Genomic DNA, 18,503 nt, shown 5'->3' on the forward strand with positions numbered 1-18,503 from the left:
CCGGACTTGCCCGCAATGTGGGGCCCGTTAAGTCGCAGCCTCGGTCGGGGCCTCCTGGCGGCCGCGGGCCGACGGCGTCGGGGCTACGCGCGGCTCCTGCTGGCAGGGCCCCGCGGTGGCGGGGGTGGAGGCCGGCGGGGCGCCGAGGTGGCCGCCAACAAGCCACCTCGCGTAGGGCAGGGCCGTTCGGGACGCGGACTGTGCGTGGTGGCGCTGGCGGGTGAGCCGGACCGCGGGGGCGGGGAGTGGGCAAAGGGCGGGCGGGGGCGGATGGGCGCCCGTTGCTATGGGGATGGCGCCGCGTTGCCTTGGTGACTGGGCGGCCCGCCCCCTCTCGTCCTCAGCGCTCTCCTGGTTCTTCAAGAGCGCCCCCACGGTGGTGGAGGAGGAGGAAGAAGAAGAGGAGGAGGCGGTGGAGAGGGAGGAGGAGGAGAGCCCGCCCTCAGAGGCCGAGCTCCAGGTCATCCACCTGCTCAAACGAGCCAAGGTGAGGCCCTGTGTGAAGCCCCGTGGGGAGTGGGGAACCCGAGGCCACTGTTAGGGCCAAAGGGCCAGCCGGCGATATCACGTGCCCACTCGAAGTTGCCTCATTAGGCGAGGGAAAGAATTTGGAACCAAAAACGTTAAAAAATGAAAGTTAAACTTTTTTAAAACCTATAATTGGGAAATATTTAAAATAAATAAAAATATATTAAGAAAAGAAAGAGACCAACACTGGCCAGTCATTCTACCTGTGCCTTGGGTGGAGTTGGCAGTGGCTCTTTGGAGCCGGCACACAGCACTCACGGTTAAGGACTCTGTTGGCTCTCTCGGCTCACAGTTATGCATCATGAAGAAGGAACCAGACGATGCGGAGCGGCTGCTCCACCAGGCCCTTCACCTGGCTCAGAAGGCAGACATCAGGAAGGCTATCATCTACACCTATGACATGGTAGGAGGTGGAGGGTATAAACTGATTGTGTGGGGCTCAATGTTTCCCTGGGGAAGGGAGGTTTCATTTCCCTACTGATGGTGGTCGGATCTATCCATTCTTCTGCACACAGTCATTCCACAGGCACTGATTAAGGGCTGGCTCAGGGTCAGCCTGAAGCTAGATTGACAAGAATGCTCTGGGGCATCTTACTCCTGGCTTCTGTGAAATGCACAGGGAAATTGAAGAAGTGGCCTGGCCACTAGCCTAGAGTATCAGTGGACTGGACCTTTGTGATGGCTCCTAGTTTGGGACCTTCCCTTTGGGCAAGCTCATCTCTCCTTTGCAAAGAAAGGGAAAGGAACTTAGATTTTGATAAATACAGGGGTAGTGGACCAATTAGAAAAGGAGTTTGAATCTGACTTCTCTTTCCTTTACAGATGGCTAACTTAGCCTTCATGAGGAATCAGCTTGAAAAAGTAAGCACCTGTTTTGTTAGAACTTGATAATATGCATATAACCCAAATCAAATTGCTTACCATCTCTGGGAGGAGAGTGGAGAGGAGGGAAGGAGTGAGGGAGCCAGACAATTTGGATCTTATAGTTTCGGAAAATGCATATTGAAAATTGTTATATGTAACTGGGGAAAATAAAACATTTTTTTTAAAAAAGAACTTGAATTCATGAAAGATTAGACTTGTAAGTTCTGGAAGATCTTTGATTAGAGAGCAAATGCGCTTATTTAAGGCTAAGTAGTATGGTATCACAGTGTTCCTTAGGGTCTATAAATAGATAGGCCTGGGAGACTTGCCATCTTATTTCACCTCTTCTTGCCCTTTAGCTTTCCTTTTAGGCAATCATTCTATCAATCCCTGTTTGGGAACCACCTTCTTACTTAGTGTTTTCTTTGGTCCCTTGTGGAATGGTGAGACCAGTTAAATACAATTTTCTTATTTCTTATTTTAGGCAGAAAAGCTTTTTAAAGCAACAATGAGCTATCTCCTGGTTGGGGGCATGAAGCAGGTAAGAATAGTAACTTTGTTACCTGTGAATGTTCCAAATTGGCATTTTCATAAAAGGACATTTCTCAGAGAGTACATTTAATTATAACCAGAGCAAATCTGCCCTCCCATCCCTCCATCTCCCACCTCAAAATAGGAATGCCAGCTTGAAACGAAGTTGGCCCAACAGCATGGAGAACTGAGGAGATCACATCAAACTGGCTTCCAAGATTGAGCCCAGTGCCTAGCATGTAGTGGGTACTTAAAGTGCTTATAAATTGAGCTTTTAAACCAGAGAGTTGTGAGGCTAAGAAGTATGTAGATCTTGAGGAAGGACCCTGATGTCTGAGGTCACATGTTATGATTTGGTACATGGAAGGCAAGAGGGAGACTTAGGTCAAAACCCACCACTGATTCCAGCTGTAGGACTACTTGCTCTCTTAGCCTCTTTCAGCCTCAGTTTCCTGTTTTGTAAAATATATCCTCACTGGGTTATTATAAAGTAAAATGAGGGGATTTAAATAATGGTCTTTTTAAGTCTTAAGGAATTACATATAAGTGGCAGTTATTATTACCTAAAATGGGCTAGGAAGGAATTGTATAGTCTTGAACTCATTGCATTCCAAAAGTGCCTTTTTCTTCCAATAGGAGGACAATGCAATAGTTGAAATATCCCTAAAGCTGGCCAGTATCTATGCTTCTCTGAAAAGGTAAGTTAAGGTAGGGCCCTTAGGTCAGCAGGCACCACAGGGCAGACTTATTGAAGAGGGAAGGCTTTCAGCTTGGGTTGCCACTTTATTCCATGGGTTTGGATTACTGAACTGCTTTCACAGAGGCAGAAAGAAACATTTACAGTCATCTGACTCAACTGGAAATAGTTGATTAGGGTCAGAATTGGAAAATGTCATGTGGCAATGCACATGATTGTCCATATCTAAAAAATGAACCTGAATAAAACAACTTTTTTTCAAAGAGGAGGTTGGAGTGGTGGGATCCCTTAGAGGCTTGACTTATTTCCATCTTCCAGTTCATACCTCCTTTCTGGCAAGGGCCCAAGTCTCAGTTGCAAAGATCTTTCATCAGCATGAAAGAGAAGTTTGGCCCTTACCTGCTCCCTATCCCCACCCCCAGAGCTTGAAGGTGAATTGCCCATCCTTGCTCTTTGCATTACAGACAGGAATTTGCTTTTGCTGGCTATGAATTCTGCATTTCAACACTGGAGAAAAAAGTCACAAGAGAGAAGGCCTTAACTGAAGAAGCTATGCCAGGTAAGAAAAATAGGCCTCATCCCAAAGGGATGATAGTGCATTACAGAAAAGGGAAGGAAATTTCTTAGTAAAAGTGAAGTGCCGTGTATTCTGGTAGGAGTATAGATCAGAGAGGGATCTATGTCCTCTGCAAATGCTTTGGGGACAGTCATTTTCCCATTCGGTCTGGCTTAAGTTTTGTGCAAACATGGCCACCTTAGCTGCCACCTTTTAATGAGCATACAGCGCCAGTCCATTAGGAAGCTGAAAGAGGAAGAGATGGACATTTTCCTTCCTGTCCCTAGCTTAGCCAAAAGGCCAAATCTTTTAGTTAAAAAAATACCTAGTTTCTTTCTTAATTTTGAAAAAATAAAAAGGAGCCAGACAAGTAGCAAACTCCAGATGGGGATGTTTCTTTGGTTAATGTGCTGAGGTCATTCTAGCTCCAGCATATTAAAAGATGAATTAACTGCGAGGAGTGGGATGAGTAATGTGGGGAGCTTTAATTCCTGAATTCATTTTGAAACGTGGGTAATTTCCAGATCAACTGGTATTTCAGTAATGAGAAAAACAAAGTCCAAAAGTCATCAGTTCTAGGGATCCAAACAGTTTCTCCTTTCCAGGGACAAGTAACTATGAGCTCTCTCAGCTTTCTGACAGCATTCTCTTCTTTGAATGAATAGAAACTATTCAGAGGTTGGTGCTCACAGGGTTACTGTGCTGCCTCGCTGTTTTTCACATGCATATATATCTAGGGGATGGGATCCTGAGGAACTGACAAGTTGATTCACAAGGGAACATTGTCATGTGACATCCATCCAACCTAATGACCTTGTTTGACCTGTAGCTGAAGAGAAGGCCAATACCCACCTGCTGCTGGGCATGTGCTATGACTCCTTTGCTCGATACCTCCTCGATATCAGCCGGCTCTCCGAAGCACAAAAAATGTATGAAAAAGCCTTGCAGATTTCCAGCGAGATAAGAGGAGAAAGACACCCACAGGTGACGATCTCTGCTTGCTGCCTCTATGGCTTATTGGTGGACTGTTTGGCATTCATTAGCCCACTTTAACAATCAGGGTGAGGGAGTATAAAACAATTTCAACATTTGGAAAATGAAATTCCTCACCATTAGAGGGGAGAAGGGGGGAGAGAGTACTGAAAATCTGGATTATTGAGGAGAAGTGGGAGAGGTGAACTTCAATTGGGATATGGATGTGTTTTCTGAGCAATTTTGGAGGGAGTCGTTCCCCAAGGATACTGGCTCTAGACACAAAGAGCAGCAGCATGCTGCCCACCAGCAGGATGGCCCTAGCAGTGAGACAGAAAGCACCCCCTTCATGCTCAGAACCAGGCTGGGCCTTTATTCACTTACTGCAGAGAATGAGAACCAAGAAGGGATAACAGACTTGTCTATCCAAAGGTGCAATAGGATAAATTGTGCAGCTGTTCCATGCAGACATTTCCCACAAGTCCCTGAAAAGAATGAGCAGAAATCTGAGAAGTCAGTCTAAGACTAAGAAATCAAGGAATGAAGTGGTTTTTGTTGTTAAGGAAAAGAGGGAGCCCCCTTTCTCAAACTAACAGCACCTTTTCAACTCGTGCTTTTAACAGAAAGCTTTCTGACCTGTTGAACATAATTTAACCTTTTCCTAAAGCCTTAGGAATCTCCTGAATCTCGGTTTTTATACTGAACCCCAGGGAGGAGCTGCCTACCCCAAATGGCCCCATTTAGCCTTTGTTTCTTTCCTTGTTGGGTGACTAATTAATTACACTTGTTAAAATTGTATATAATATAGTGGTGGTCCTTTCTTCTTGTGGAAAGCCTCTGGTTATTCTGTTTGGGGCACCTTCTTCTGTAATTGCAGAGCCCCACTCGTGTTCGAGAGACACGAGGCTTCTCAAAGACTGGCCTCTAGGATAGGTGGGCTGTCCTGGCCTAGTTAGTAAATGTGTGATCTGAGGTGAAAATGTGAACAGGTCAGGACGGAATCTCTAACCATTTACTGCAAGTAGTCAATACTGTCCCAGATCCAGCAGTGGTTCTTAACTGAAGGTCCACAGAGAGACTTCAGGGGAAGGAGTGCTCTGTGAACTTGGACAGGGAAAAAATGACTCCTTTGTTGCAGTATAATTGGTTTCCTGTATATTCCTTTGTATTTTATTTCAAAAATGACTGAGTAAGGATTCGCCAGGCTCACAAAGTGTTCCTCCAGGACACAAACAAAGACTCAGAGCCTCTGTCCTACAGGTTCATCGTGCTACATCATGTTACAGATTCCCCAAAGCATAACTTCTGTATCCATCAGAGAAAACTGAGCTTAGAGGCTTACAATTAATTCTATAAAGTGGTTTGTTTTACCTTCACACAGACTGTCCCATGGAAATGTCAAGTTTTGGCTCCAGTCTAGGGCTCCACAAAATAGAAGGGACCTCAAAATAGGCAGACATTTAATACAGGGAAGGCTTTGTTAACCCAACAGCAAACACATAGGACTGAGCACACAGTCAAGACTGCCCTTCCCTCTGGAGGGGCCTCTGGGCTTAGAGAAGACAGAGAAACACAGACTCATTTCTGTGGAGATGTGTCTGCACATCAATGTGACCTCTGCAGAGACAGTGGTGCTGGGCCCTGCTCCCCAGCATCAGTGATAGCTGCACCCAGCTAGGGCATGATGGAACTTTCCTGACTTGGCTCTTCTCAGACTCTCCTGGGAGGCTTGTGGATTGGGCAGGGCTGTTGTAGGCCCTCCAGTGCTTTCCTTGCCTGGGGCTACAAGTCTGGCAGAGTAGAGAGTTCCCAGAGGAAGGGGGCCTGCCCAGAGGGAAGGCTTACTCAGCTCATTTTGGCAGGCCCCATTTCTTTGCCCCTGCAGCTGTTTCTCCAGCCACTCACCCCCAGGATGGCACAAATCAGGAGAATGGGTTGTGATCTGTGCCCTTTTCTGGCATACAGTGAGGCTGCCATCGGGACCATGGCATTCAGGAAAAGAGAGAAGCCCCATTCTAGATGCTAAGCCCCAAGCTATTCCAGGAGCCAGCACAGAGTAAGGAACATCCCCGAGGTCTACATCTTTCCCGTTTTTTGCTTTGCTGCAGACGGTGGTATTAATGAATGACCTGGCCACTACCCTAGATGCCCAAGGCCGCTTTGACGAGGCCTATACTTATGTGAAGAAGGCAACGGAGCTGGCAAGGCAGATTGAGCACCCTGAGCTCCACCGGGTGCTCAGTAACATGGCAGGAATCTTGATGCACAAAGGTATTGGTGAGGGCCTCACCCCTGGGAAGGTGGTGCAGCAGGGTGGGGTAGGAGGGCCAAGAACGGTGTGTACAGGTATGCTAAGCAGAGACTCTGCCGGCTGCAGAGAAGGTGAAGAAGCTAGAAATCCCCAATGAAGGTTATCACCTCTTGTCCTCCTGTAGCCCTCCACCGAACAGCAAATCTGAAGAGGACATTTAAGGTAGGAGGAGCACCCCAAGAGCCCAGCGCCACAATAAGGCCGGGTCTTGAGTGCGCAGAGCATCTGCTTGATTCTTGTAACTGCAAGGCAGGGCGAAGACCTGGAAGGAGCGCCTTTGATGCAGGGTTCTCACAGGTCCTCCTGCCTGCCGCTAGGCTTCTGCTCCCAAACTAGGGCTGTATCTGAGAAGGGGGTGTCCCAATCCTTCCACTGCCCAGAGCAACAGTGTGCTTGACCCTTTAAATTGAATGTCTTTCCCTTGGGCTTCCTGTTTTTAAGAAAGTGTTGTTTTCCCTTCTTCCTGGTTTCAGCAAGCTTTGTCGAAGCCAAACATGTGTACGAGGAAGCCCTGAAAGAGGCTGAGCTAAAGGGAGACGTGGCTTTCATCGAGCACATCAAGATGGAGCTGACTGAGCTGGCCAGCAGTCGGGGTGTTTGACACTGTTTCACCCAGGGGTAAATCTCTCTGGGGGAACACACAGGGGGAACGGCACTACCCAAAAGGAAGGCAGATGGGATTCCAGTCAGGAATACCTAAACTGATGGCTCAAATTATTCATATTTGATGCTTAACTCTTTCCCCCCCTACAAAAATCAAACAAAACACTCTACCCCATGCCTTTTTCTAGAAACAGTCCACTCAGACTTTAGCTTTGTTCCGAGTGTTGGACTCTATGTAGAACTCCCTGAGGGAACAGATTGACTTTGTGGGGACAGAAAGGAAAGTTTAGTCTTTGTTACTGAGCCGCCAAGACTTGTTTTGTTGGGGGAATAACATCTGCAAGGCAATCTTTCTTGGCGCCAAGTAGTTTTAAAGCTCAGCCTATTTAGAAGGTCGTGAAGGGTCTGGCCTGAACTTCAATTTTCATTATGACTTTAAAAAATGTGACATTAGTATCCATCTCTTTTCTGGAGCTCATCCTCTCTTCCATATTGGTATAGAAAATGCAGTGGCTGTAACAAGTCAGAGTTTGAGGTCTTATGTTGGCTTCACTGCAAAGAGAAATTTTGTCTTACTGGGATAGACAGTGCTTCATCTTTAAACAGGAACTGGTGGCTAGTAGCCACATTCAGTTTCTTGTTACCCCCCCCCCCAACCAAAGAAAACTGATGATGTTAGAAGATTTAGTTAGGGGCCACCCGGACTGTAACTTAAAATTATTTTAAAAATACATTTTGCTGGTACTTATTTGCCACTGTCACCATCAATAAATTTGTTCTACACACTCCAGAATAAGGTTTTCACAAATGGGCCTAGTAACCAGGGCAGCTGACCAGGAAGCAGCTGCCCATTCTTCAAAGGGCTCTGACATCAGCAGATGGGACCACTCCTGCCCAGTCCAAGATACTAGGAACTACCGAGTTGTAGTTAACCAGAGCCATTCATTTCTGCAGGAATCTCTTTATTGATGTACAATTGTGTCTCGCAAATCTCCAGACCTTTATTTATTCTTAAGTGGATTTACAATAATTTTCTATCCTGGGAGAAGGAAAGAAACCTGTCACTTTTGTGTCAATAAGGATGAGATTTGATCTCCCACACTCGTTTAAACTTGCTACACTTGGAATTGAATAGACGAGCACTCGAAGTGTGTGCATGTGTGTATATTTCTGTAGCCAAACACTACATGTGTACGTATACTCTCTGCACACATCCACGTCTCATGAAATGTTTAGAGTCTTGGCCCAGGGAAGAGAGTTTACCCAGATACCCAGTGAAGAATGGAAGCTTTACTTCGCTGTTGGTATGCTATCTGTCGAGTGGGTATACTACTACTATTTTTTGGCCCTTTGTGATCCTAAATAATAAACTAGACCCCAAGATCACATGTGAATCAAATAATTTTTAAAATCTAATACTTTAAAGGAATCAAAGTGGGCTTTTCATTAGTTTGGCTGAGACTGCTAAAGCATCCAGGTGCCTAGCAAGCAGAGGCATGGTCTGCTGGATAGAGCTGGCCCGAGAGTAGGGAAGCCCTGGTTTCAGGTTGTGCCTCTGACCCATTCTTCAGGCGAGCCCCTTCAGCCCTCAGTGGCCCTGGCAAAGGTTTCCCAGAAGATGCTGATCTTGGTGGTGTTAAAGGAGATGAAGTCAGTCCGATTCTGAAATGAAAACCAAAAAGCGACAGACTCTGGGTCCAGGATCCCAGGGAACGGCAGCCTGAAATGAGGAGTCGTCTGTACGATAAGTAGCTTAAGATTGTACCAAGTCTAACATCATCATGCGTTGGTCTACCTGTTTATTTCCAAAAGTCCTGGAGAAATCCTCCTCCTGCCCCACCCCCACCCCCAAACCCTGCTTTAGCAGGTCCTCAAAGGCCAGCTTAGGTTTAGCCTTGGACATTATTCCATTTTAATCCAGAGCTCTCCAGGGTGGCCTGGTCATCCCAGGACAAGTTCTTTTCCTGTTGGGGGGTGGGCGCCACTACAATTTCTAGGGTCGGTTCCAGGAGATTTATCTACACTGTTGTAAAACGAGGCGACAAGGCAAATGGAGAGCTAGCTGATGCCCTTTTATTGATTGGTCTGAATGCAGAAGTCACTGACTACTAAAGACATTGTGTTGGGGGAGGGGATGTGGGGAAGGGAAGAAATTAAATTTCGTCATTACACATGGGTTTTCAAGTCTTAAATGTTTTCAAATCAGAATCAGCGAACATACCAAGATGAAAACATTGTGAAAGCATGGATCATAATTGAGCACTGAAAATGTTGTCAAACTGCCTTTGTAAAATTAATTGGAAGACAGAACCAACTCCGTAAGGCTACTTGAATTAGAACCAGTTTCAACGTGGGCCCTGGATGCTGGAGTCAGATGAGGGGGACTGCTTCAAGGTTAAACACCAAGAATAGGACTTGAGGAGGCCAGAAAGTCCGAGGGCAAAGGCAGCTTCCTTTGGGGGAAGGACCGAGACTTCTGTCATTTTCTTACAGAAACCACCAGGGCTACTAATGGCCAAAATTCTCACTCTAAAGGAGTGAAAACTCTGTGGTTGCTCCATAAATAAAGTCATTTAGACTACCTTGTTAGAGAAGTAGAAACTGAATGACCATCGTGGGGAAGAGCGATTAGACATGCCCTGTTTGATACCAGAAGACAGAGAAATGGGCAGAAGTTGCTGAGAGCAGATTTAGACTTGATATGGTGAGGGAGAGAAATCTTTTCCTAATGAGTAAAGAGTTGCCTACAGGTGGGTTCCCCTGCCCTGCGGTTGAGCCACCTGTTAGAGGATCTTTCAAGGGATGTGTTCAGGTGTGAGTTGGAATGAATGAGTGGAGGTCATCAAGAACTCCTTGAGGCTCTATCTAATTGTACAAACACAAAATGACCTTCTCTTGGAGATCAAACAGAACAGTATTTCAAATTGTAAATAAGTTATATGGGGGTTTTGGCTTTTCTGGGAGTGAGGTGGGAAGGAAAATAAATATAGTGAGTGTGGCACAGCATTGTGGGTCCACAATTTTAAATCTGAAAAGTAATTCATCATTTTGACTTGTCAAATTAAAAAAAAAATTTTTTTTTTACATCTTGATTTGGGGGAAAAGAGGGGAAGCTTGGATTTTTCAAGCACCTAGAAAAATATCCTTGTAACAGTTGCTGCCTGTGTGCTGACAACATGAATCGGTAAAATCATTCAGATTCTAGAAATTTCCCATGGCTAAAACTGAACAGATAATTAAATGAAAACATTCCATTATAAAATCTGAGGTAATCACAGAACCAGGCTAACACAGAAATCCTTTCAAGTATCAGAAAGGAAATATTAGAACTCCTTCGGAATTTCTTTTAATAAATCTCAAGAGTGGCCAAAGTTTCTCTAAAGTGTACACAAAGGCCGTTACAGTGAATACTCTTTTGAGGGTTCAACGTCTGCTAATCTGAGCAAATTTTTAATTGTACCTGAACTTCCCTTCTTTCTAGACCTTGTCCATTTAACCATTTTAAAGCCAAACCAAGGCATGTCTCCAAACAATGCCTAGATGCAAAGGGAAAGTGGGGGTAGATTGTTGCCTGCCACACCTCAAACCTGGCAGACAGTGATGAATGATATTAGAAAGGCAGTCTTGGAATCCAATTTAAAACTAGCTCAATCAGCCAGTGCTCTTAGGAGGTTAACATTAAGTTTGGCCTCCAAACTGCGAAACGGGGAGAAATACTAGTTTATGGAAAGAACTAGAAGAGTGTTAAAATTAAACAGTGAATCACACAGTGTGCAATACTGTAGAGCACAAAATCTAGAATAGCTTGAGGCTTGCTAAGTAACTTTATGGCTCTACAAAACTTAGAAAGGAAAAAAAAAAGCCCACGCACCAAGGGAAAGTGAAAAACTTCCCTTGGAACCGGAGACCCTTCAGCCTTATTTCCCCTGTGGCCTGCTACAGCCATGGAGATGGGAGCCAAATGGAAGTAGTCTTTTTGGCCTGCATCAGAGGCAGCAAAGAAAACTACCTGGGGTCGTGATGAAGTCACCAGTGTGCTTCTTCCTCTTCAAACAGAATCATACCTCCATAAAATAATATTGCTGCAGTGCTCGTTAAAAAAAAATATTAAAAATAAAAGACCGCACTAAAAATTTACAGTGTGGCAGAAAGAATTCTTTTTAGAATGAAGAAAATATGTTCTCTCCTGCTGGCTCCAGGCCCAAATATATGCATGAACAGATCCTGTCACAGGGTCCATCTGAAGAGCAAAACATTTTCACAAAGATTTTAAACATCACTAGGAAAATGTAAGTAGGAGAAACAGAAATCATCGTTAAAATACAATGCCCGTGACGGCCAATGTATGTGATGAGGCTGCGTGAGGTCGCTGGGAAGGCAAGGGTTCCCAAGTCACACGTAAGTTGCTTTAAAAAAAAAAAATCACACAATGACCCCCACAGTTGATGCGCTAATTGGAACATAAGTAAGTACACCAGATTATAGCGAGGGGAAAACACTGCAAAAAGGTAATCTCTATTTACAGAAGAATGATTTAAAGACATTATGCTTTTCTTTACAAATAGATGTAGAACAGGAAATGTCCACTTTTTAAAAACTCTTTACATATTTATCTTCAGGATTTCCACCCTCCAATATTAAAATCTTCTTGACAGGTTGTCTCAAGTCATTTCTTTACTGGACTCCAAATGAGATTCCATCATTTCTTCACCATGTGTGGCCCTGGCTCTCCTGGAAAGTCTCTTTGGGCACAAGTCAGAGTTTTTTAGACCCAAAATTTGAGGGAGAAAAAAAACACCCAAAACACAAGCCCCTGCCCCCCAGCGTCAATCTGTGCATAGCTCATTCATCACTGTCTGACAACGTCTCATATTGTGAAGAGAGCAGTGGGGCGGGCTCGCGCTCCCATAGCCTGTTGGGGGGGTGAGTGGCTGCTTGGCTCACGGAAGAGGGGGCACATGCCATCGATGTGGGCGGGGTACTGCTGAGCATCCGCATCGTCAAAGGGTTGAAAGGGAACTGCGTCGAACCTGCCAAAAATAAAATGTGGCTTTTATTGATAAAGGAACATGGCCCAGGTAAAGTTAATTTCCTTCTGCAGAACAGAACAGGAAGCATCATAAAGCTACCGGGGGGTGAGGAAGAACAATAAAGGGGTAACACCACCCTTGGGGGGAAGAACTACCAGGAAGACCAGGGCACGTCTGGCTCTCCTCGGGGTTATAGACACATCCACAGGAACATGAGTAGGGACCTGTATACCCAACCAGCACCTACCACAGTATTTGGCACTCAATAGGTCCTTAAAATATTTTCTGTAAGGTTATGTAAAGACAGAAAAAGAAAAGAATAAGATGACTGAAGACGCAAGAAAATAGAGCCGAAAGAAAAAAGATTTAAATCACTTTTATTGAGTATGAAAAAAAGAAAACTGAAGAATGGCTTTATGGCACATTATTACCAGAAGAATAGTGCTTGGGAGATTTCTGAAGTCCATTACTAGAAAGAATGGGCTTACTGGGCAAAGACAGGGCAAATGAAGTAGCTGCCCTGGATACAAGTCAGACAGGGCAGTGAGGAAGATGAGGTTACAGGCTGGTGAAGGAGCAGGCCATGGGAATCCTCGGGTTCACTGAGATCATTTCCCTTAAATCCCTCAGCAACTCATGCCCCTGCCCCTTCCATCAAAGAACACAGAATTCTTAATTGCTAGAGAACTTGGAGACGATTGTTTCTCTGGGCTGGAAGTTATCAGACTAATTTCACTGCAGAAAGAAGTCTTTTGCTGATATTCACTGTTCCAAAATCCTTACAGTATAAGAAAATCACATTTGGATAGCGCTTTTGGCTTTACAAAGCACCTTCACCACCACAACCTTATGAAGCAGGGAGGACAAAAATCATGATTTGTCCACTATGACCACAGTCACCCAAAACCCAGTTCTTTTGAGACTCCCGAGTCCAAGATTCTTTCCTTTCCGTGCTAGCTCTGAGGAATATTGGCCAAAGAACTAAGCTATAATGATATGACAGTTATACAACTGACAAATCAAGTGTGGGGAGCTAGCAGAGTCAGCTCATTTGCTCATTTCTTCTTGCTAAAGAGATCTAAGGTAAGTAAATTCTAACACTAATTTACAATCAGCATTAATTTTATACAGTCACTAACAGCCTAGAGTTCAAATAGAATCCTTTTTAGAGGCCTCTACATGTATACAAGAACATGAAGTGTGCCATAAAGGTGAAGCAAACAGTATTTGGGGGACAGTTTATGAACTAACACCGCAGAACCAGGGAAATCATTATATATATATACATATATATACATATATATATATATAAAGACCACAATAATATAAACAGCAAAAAAAATTTTTTAACTGAAAGTTGTAATTATGACTAAATTTGACCCTGAAACATGAGAAACATGCCTTTTTTGCAGAAATGGGGAGGGGGAGGGGGGGAAGATTGTGGACAGAGCACTGCATACATATACTGTTGAATTTGATTCATTTTACTCAATAGTTTTCCTCTGTGTTTATTCTGCCCTAAGGGATCTAAAGGGAGAGAATGGGAAGGGATATAATTGGAAAGGAAGCTAATGCTAAAATATGAGAATAATTTTTTTTAATTGACCTGCTTAGAGGCTTTGGGCTGGAAATCTCTGTATCCTTTCAAGTTCTCTGAGTCTTTGATGCCAACCTATAAATGTCACTAAATACACTGTGATGGACCGACCATCTCCCTTCAGGAGGTGCCTCTTCCAACAGTGCAGGTCCCAACACATCCAGCCTGTTTAATTTTTACCTCTGTGTTCCTGCACATCTGTCCCAGCAGCCTCCCCACCCCAACATGCCAAGAGACAACTTATCTTTTGACACTATGTGGGGTGCAATGGAATGTGGTGGCTGTCCCCTTGTTATTATCTCTGGCTTCCCCACATGACCGGGTCCCCTCTGGTCATGCATTTCTTTGGTGATAACCTTACACCTCAAGTGCAATTCTTTATCTGTCCATGACCCTCAATGTTGTCCCTCTGGGTGATCTTCCACTCAACATCTTTGGAGAGTGATATTCCAGGACACAGTAATACAGCATTACCGGAGGGTCAAGGGATGGGCCTTTGCTTCAGGAAAAACGCTAAACTTTCCTAAAGTCAAGTTAGCCCACTCTCTCCCTAGTTTCTATTCTGGGCCCAACTCCTTGTTAGCATACGTTATTTGTCCAAGACAGAGGTAGTGATGGACAATCTCTATGAAACTAGCCAACTGCCTGTCATCCACTACACAGCAGACATGCTTCAGCCACTTGGCTTTTCCTATATGAAGAGTTCGGCTGAATTCTTTGTATTATGTATCTTGGCCAAAGGTGTTCTGCAGTGCTCTGGGACTTTTTGCAATCAGCATGATGCCATCCATAAACATATATCTAACCCTCCAATTTAGTCTGATCATGTCACTCCTCTGCTCCAGTGGCTAGCTAGTGCCTTTAGAACAAAATACAAAGAGTCTTCACTGGGATTTAAAGCCTGCACTCTGGTGCCAGTCTGATTGGCCTCTTTGTGCTTCTCCAGACGTGGCTTTCCAATCCTCCCTGGGCACCTTCACACAAGCAGAACCTCATACTCCAGGGCTCTGCTTCTCTGAACTCTTTAAGGGACAGCTTAAATGCTGCTATAAGAACCCCTTTCTGATTCCCTCAGTCATTAGTGTTTATACTCACCTGGATACATGTAGTTTCCCTTCAGTGGAATCTAAGTTCTTTGAGTAATCAATTCACCAGCACTTAAGCATGGTGCCAGGTAAATAGCAGTCACTTAATAAATGCTTGTTGGTTGATTAAGGTCTGCACTGGACTTACCTCTGTCATTTATTTCCTGGTATTTTTTCCCCTTTCCTTGATTTATTATACAAATCAGATTTATTTTTTAAAACAACAACTACATGCTCTATCTTTCAAGGACTCTTGTATGCCTGACATGTATGGTATGCACACTGCTGGAGAAGATCCTTGAAGATGGTATTTTGCCCTTATTGAATCAAATATTTTTTGTTTTTTAAATAATCATGAGAGTGTAAGCAAGGGTCCTATACTGTCTACCCTTTGCAAAAGCCAGCCTGTTCCCTTCTTCTCCCTCTAGAGAAGCCCTCCTATGTATGTATATAGATCATTACAAACGGTTTATACAGATAGAAAAGTAGGGATATGGGACAATAAATAATGAAATTTCTTTTGGTCCCCCTTTCTGAGTTGCAAAGTCTGAGTTCTCTCTATGCCTTTGGTGTCCCTTCCCTCTTACAGATACCTGTAAACTGGGTTGCCTCCAGCATGGATCTCCTCTGTGTACCCTTGGTTTAATTCAGCTTGGTTTCCTTTGAGTGCCATTTCTGCTTCCTCATGCAGTACATGTCAGAGACTAGGATGCTAGTCCAAAGGTGGTGGCCCCATTGGCCTTCATGATGAAAAGGGTTTGTGATAAAAAGTCTTTACAAATAGCTTCCATTTTTGTCTGTTTTCCTCCCAATCCCATCATTCCAAGTCTTCGGGATGACTTTGCTCAGTCAGGTCTTTCTCCATGCTTCTTTTAATCTTGCTTTTTCTCTCCACATCTCCTTACTGTCTTATGAGGCGATACTGCTCATAATCTTCCACGATCCTCCTCCCTAAGATTTTACAAAGGCATTTATATTCTAAACCAACATTGTTGTTAGCTGCCGAATCTCTCGATTTGGTCAGGAGATTAACTGTACGCTGGCTGAGGCGGTTTCTAGGCTCTCTTGGCTTTCCCAATGTTCCCTATGGCAACTTCTTTAGGAAAATGGTTATAATCTGTTTTTCACTTAGGGACATCAACAAATATTTGATAGATCAGTTAAATTTTTTAAAAATTAAACTCTGCATTTTTCTTTTTTATTCATTATTATCTTTTTTTCTAAGAAGTTGAAGGTCTGACTATATCCCATCCTTGATTCAGGCCTGAATCCCAAATCAGTTACAATTAATCTCCTTTCTGTTAAAATGTAATCAGTTTTCATTAAAATACATTATTTGGTACTTAATGTATATAGAACTTCCCAACTCTACTCAAAAAAAAAAAATTATTTAGATAGGGGCTCTTAACCTTTTCAGTATGATAGAGCCTGCGCCAATATGGTGAAGCCTCTGGACTCCTCAGAATTTTTAAGTGCATAAAAAAATATAAAATTACAAAGGAAATCAATTGTGTTGAAATAGGTACCATATATATGTATGCATGGATATGGCTTTTAAAAAATTCTTCTTTCTTTTTTTAAACCCTTATCTTCTGTCTTAGAATCAATACTGTGCATTGGTTCCAGGGCAGAAAAGTGGTCAGGGCTAGGCAATGGGGGTAAAAAGGGACTTGCCCAGGGTCACCCAGCTAGGCAGTGTCTGAGGACAGATTTGAACACAGGGCTAGCAGGAAAAGGTCCAGGTCCTTGAGTCTGGCTCTCTGCCCACTTGAGAGTCACCTAGCTGCTCCCAAAATATATATATTTGCATATATATATAAAAAATTAAAAACAAAAAAAGGTTAAGAACCCCTGATTCATCATGGAAGAATGAGGCTTCTACATAGTGTACAAACCTTTGACTTCTTGTTTCTTATTCCTAAACCACATTAGCCAGTTTGTTTTTTGCCATCCTCCCCGACCCCGGGCCTTCTTGTACTGAAAACACTGAGCCTATCAAAGTATTGGCTGCCTTATTTGGAGGAGGGGGAGCCTTTATCTATCTTCTGCAAACCATTGGAACATAGGCTACAAATAATTTCATGGTGACATTTTCCCAAATGCTTATAAAGAACACCACTGATAGATGACCAAATGTCCCCCAATGAAATATAGTTCTCCTCATCTCTGGATGCTTGACTGTCTTGGGCATTATTTGTTTTTCCCAGGACTTGGGACCAAGAGGCTGACAGAGAAAGCCATGTTGCATATTCATTTAAAGCACATCAGTACATTTAAGCTCTTAGGAACACTACTGGCTAACTGATTTGTGGGGAATCTTATAGAAAATGTTATCTATCAAGAGGGGAACAAAGCCTTTCTGGTGTGATTTTTTTTCCCCCATATGGACTATGGGTCCACTGGGCTAGGCAGGGATCTGGAGAGCTGTAGAAATATTCTTTTATGAGCATCAGGATTTAGTAATAGGGTATTTTAAAAAACATGATGATGTCTCATTGCTTTAATTTTTCAGGATTGTAATATTGCATTTGGGGCTTACATGAATCTGGCCTACAACATTTGGTATTCTTCAGGATCTGAGGAGACTGGCAGGGAGCTCACAGCTTGCTAAAAGAGGAGTGTGGCACTGGTGAAGAACTGTGCTCCCCTGCCAGGATGGTTGGATGTTAGTCTCTGTATTTGGTGGTACAGGAATCAGAATTCATCCAGGTGCTAAATTCCATCGCTTGGATAAAGCTACACATCCACATTAGTTGGCCACCTGGGTTCAGCGGGAGTCTTAGCAAGAGGTTAGAAATGCTGCTGGCTTCGTTGTTCCTTGGCTGTTGCTAATGGTTACTGAAAAGATGACCATGAAAATAACCAAAACAAAATTGAATGAAGGCTGAGCCAGTGATGCATGCACAGAAGGCGGAGGACGAAGGCAGAAATCTGTGACAGTCCAGGTGAAGGTGGGAGCAGCTCCGTCTCCACAGTGATGCTGCAGGGGGGATCTGATCAGGACTCTGAAACTTCAATTTGTTGCTCCAGAAAATCAAGAAATGAATTTTGGGAGGAGGATGGGGACAGAAGGAATAGTCTCTTTATGCTGGTTTTTCCTGTCTGTCTTGTCCCAAGTCTGGCCTTGCTCAAATATTGGGACCAAACAGGCATATTAAATTAAGATCACTATCCCAAGATGTACTTTGATAGGAAAATTGGAAAAGATCAGGGTGGGAAGGAAATAAGATGCCTGCCAGGAAGAAGCAACTTTAGAGACTTGGCTAGTTCAGTTTTGGACAATAGTAGACACTGACTTATTTAATGAAACAAAATTATGTAATTTGGGGAAATTAAGACCCTCCTGTTCTAATCTGTTTTAAAGTAGGGAGAGGAAATCTGTGTCTGTTCTTGTGGGTTCTGGTGGAAATCTTGGCCCTCTAAAAATGAGCTCCTTGCCCACCTTTCTGAAGGTAGGCTGGGGAGAGTGTTCATTAATTGAAAGAGAAGAGTTCTTAATTGACTCTGTCGTTCTTATAAGCTAAACAAATCTCAGAATCTTAGGAATATAAGAGACATACTCTGGCAGACTTGAGAAGTGCTACCCTCTTCAGTGGCTTGCTCTAAAAAGATGGAAAGGCCAGAGGGTTTTTCAAGGAGGGAGTTATGGATCTAATTATTAAAACATGGAATTCACAACCAGCCCCATAATTTCTTAAATACCAGGAGAAGAAACAAGAAGATGACCTT

At 43.7% G+C, this 18,503-nt stretch overlaps 2 protein-coding genes across 3 annotated transcripts in view; one reads left to right on the top strand and one right to left on the bottom strand.

The window, feature by feature from the left end:
• Positions 1 to 15: 15 nt before the first annotated feature.
• Positions 16 to 9,233, top strand: TTC19 (tetratricopeptide repeat domain 19). Of its 2 annotated transcripts, XM_044673009.1 has the most exons (11): positions 16 to 220; positions 345 to 487; positions 821 to 931; positions 1,351 to 1,389; positions 1,877 to 1,933; positions 2,560 to 2,621; positions 3,085 to 3,179; positions 4,006 to 4,160; positions 6,257 to 6,419; positions 6,933 to 7,077; positions 8,634 to 9,233. In XM_044673009.1, exons 1-10 carry the CDS (start codon positions 16 to 18, stop codon positions 7,058 to 7,060), a joined length of 1,158 nt encoding a protein of 385 aa, XP_044528944.1. In that variant the 3' UTR covers positions 7,061 to 7,077; positions 8,634 to 9,233. The 2 variants fall into 2 exon arrangements, with proteins under 2 accessions (XP_044528944.1, XP_044528943.1); XM_044673008.1 differs by having other exon boundaries at positions 6,933 to 9,233.
• Positions 9,114 to 18,503, bottom strand: part of NCOR1 (nuclear receptor corepressor 1) — a 174,622-nt gene continuing 165,232 nt past the window's right edge. The window contains exon 47 of the mRNA XM_044673007.1: positions 9,114 to 12,092. Within this exon, the coding sequence (XP_044528942.1) occupies positions 11,905 to 12,092 (188 nt within the window). The 3' untranslated portion in view covers positions 9,114 to 11,904. The remainder of the gene's footprint in view (positions 12,093 to 18,503) is intronic.

The sequence above is a fragment of the Gracilinanus agilis genome, chromosome 4 (genome assembly GCF_016433145.1).
Source record: "Gracilinanus agilis isolate LMUSP501 chromosome 4, AgileGrace, whole genome shotgun sequence".
In the NCBI taxonomy this organism is placed as follows: Eukaryota; Metazoa; Chordata; class Mammalia; order Didelphimorphia; family Didelphidae; genus Gracilinanus; species Gracilinanus agilis.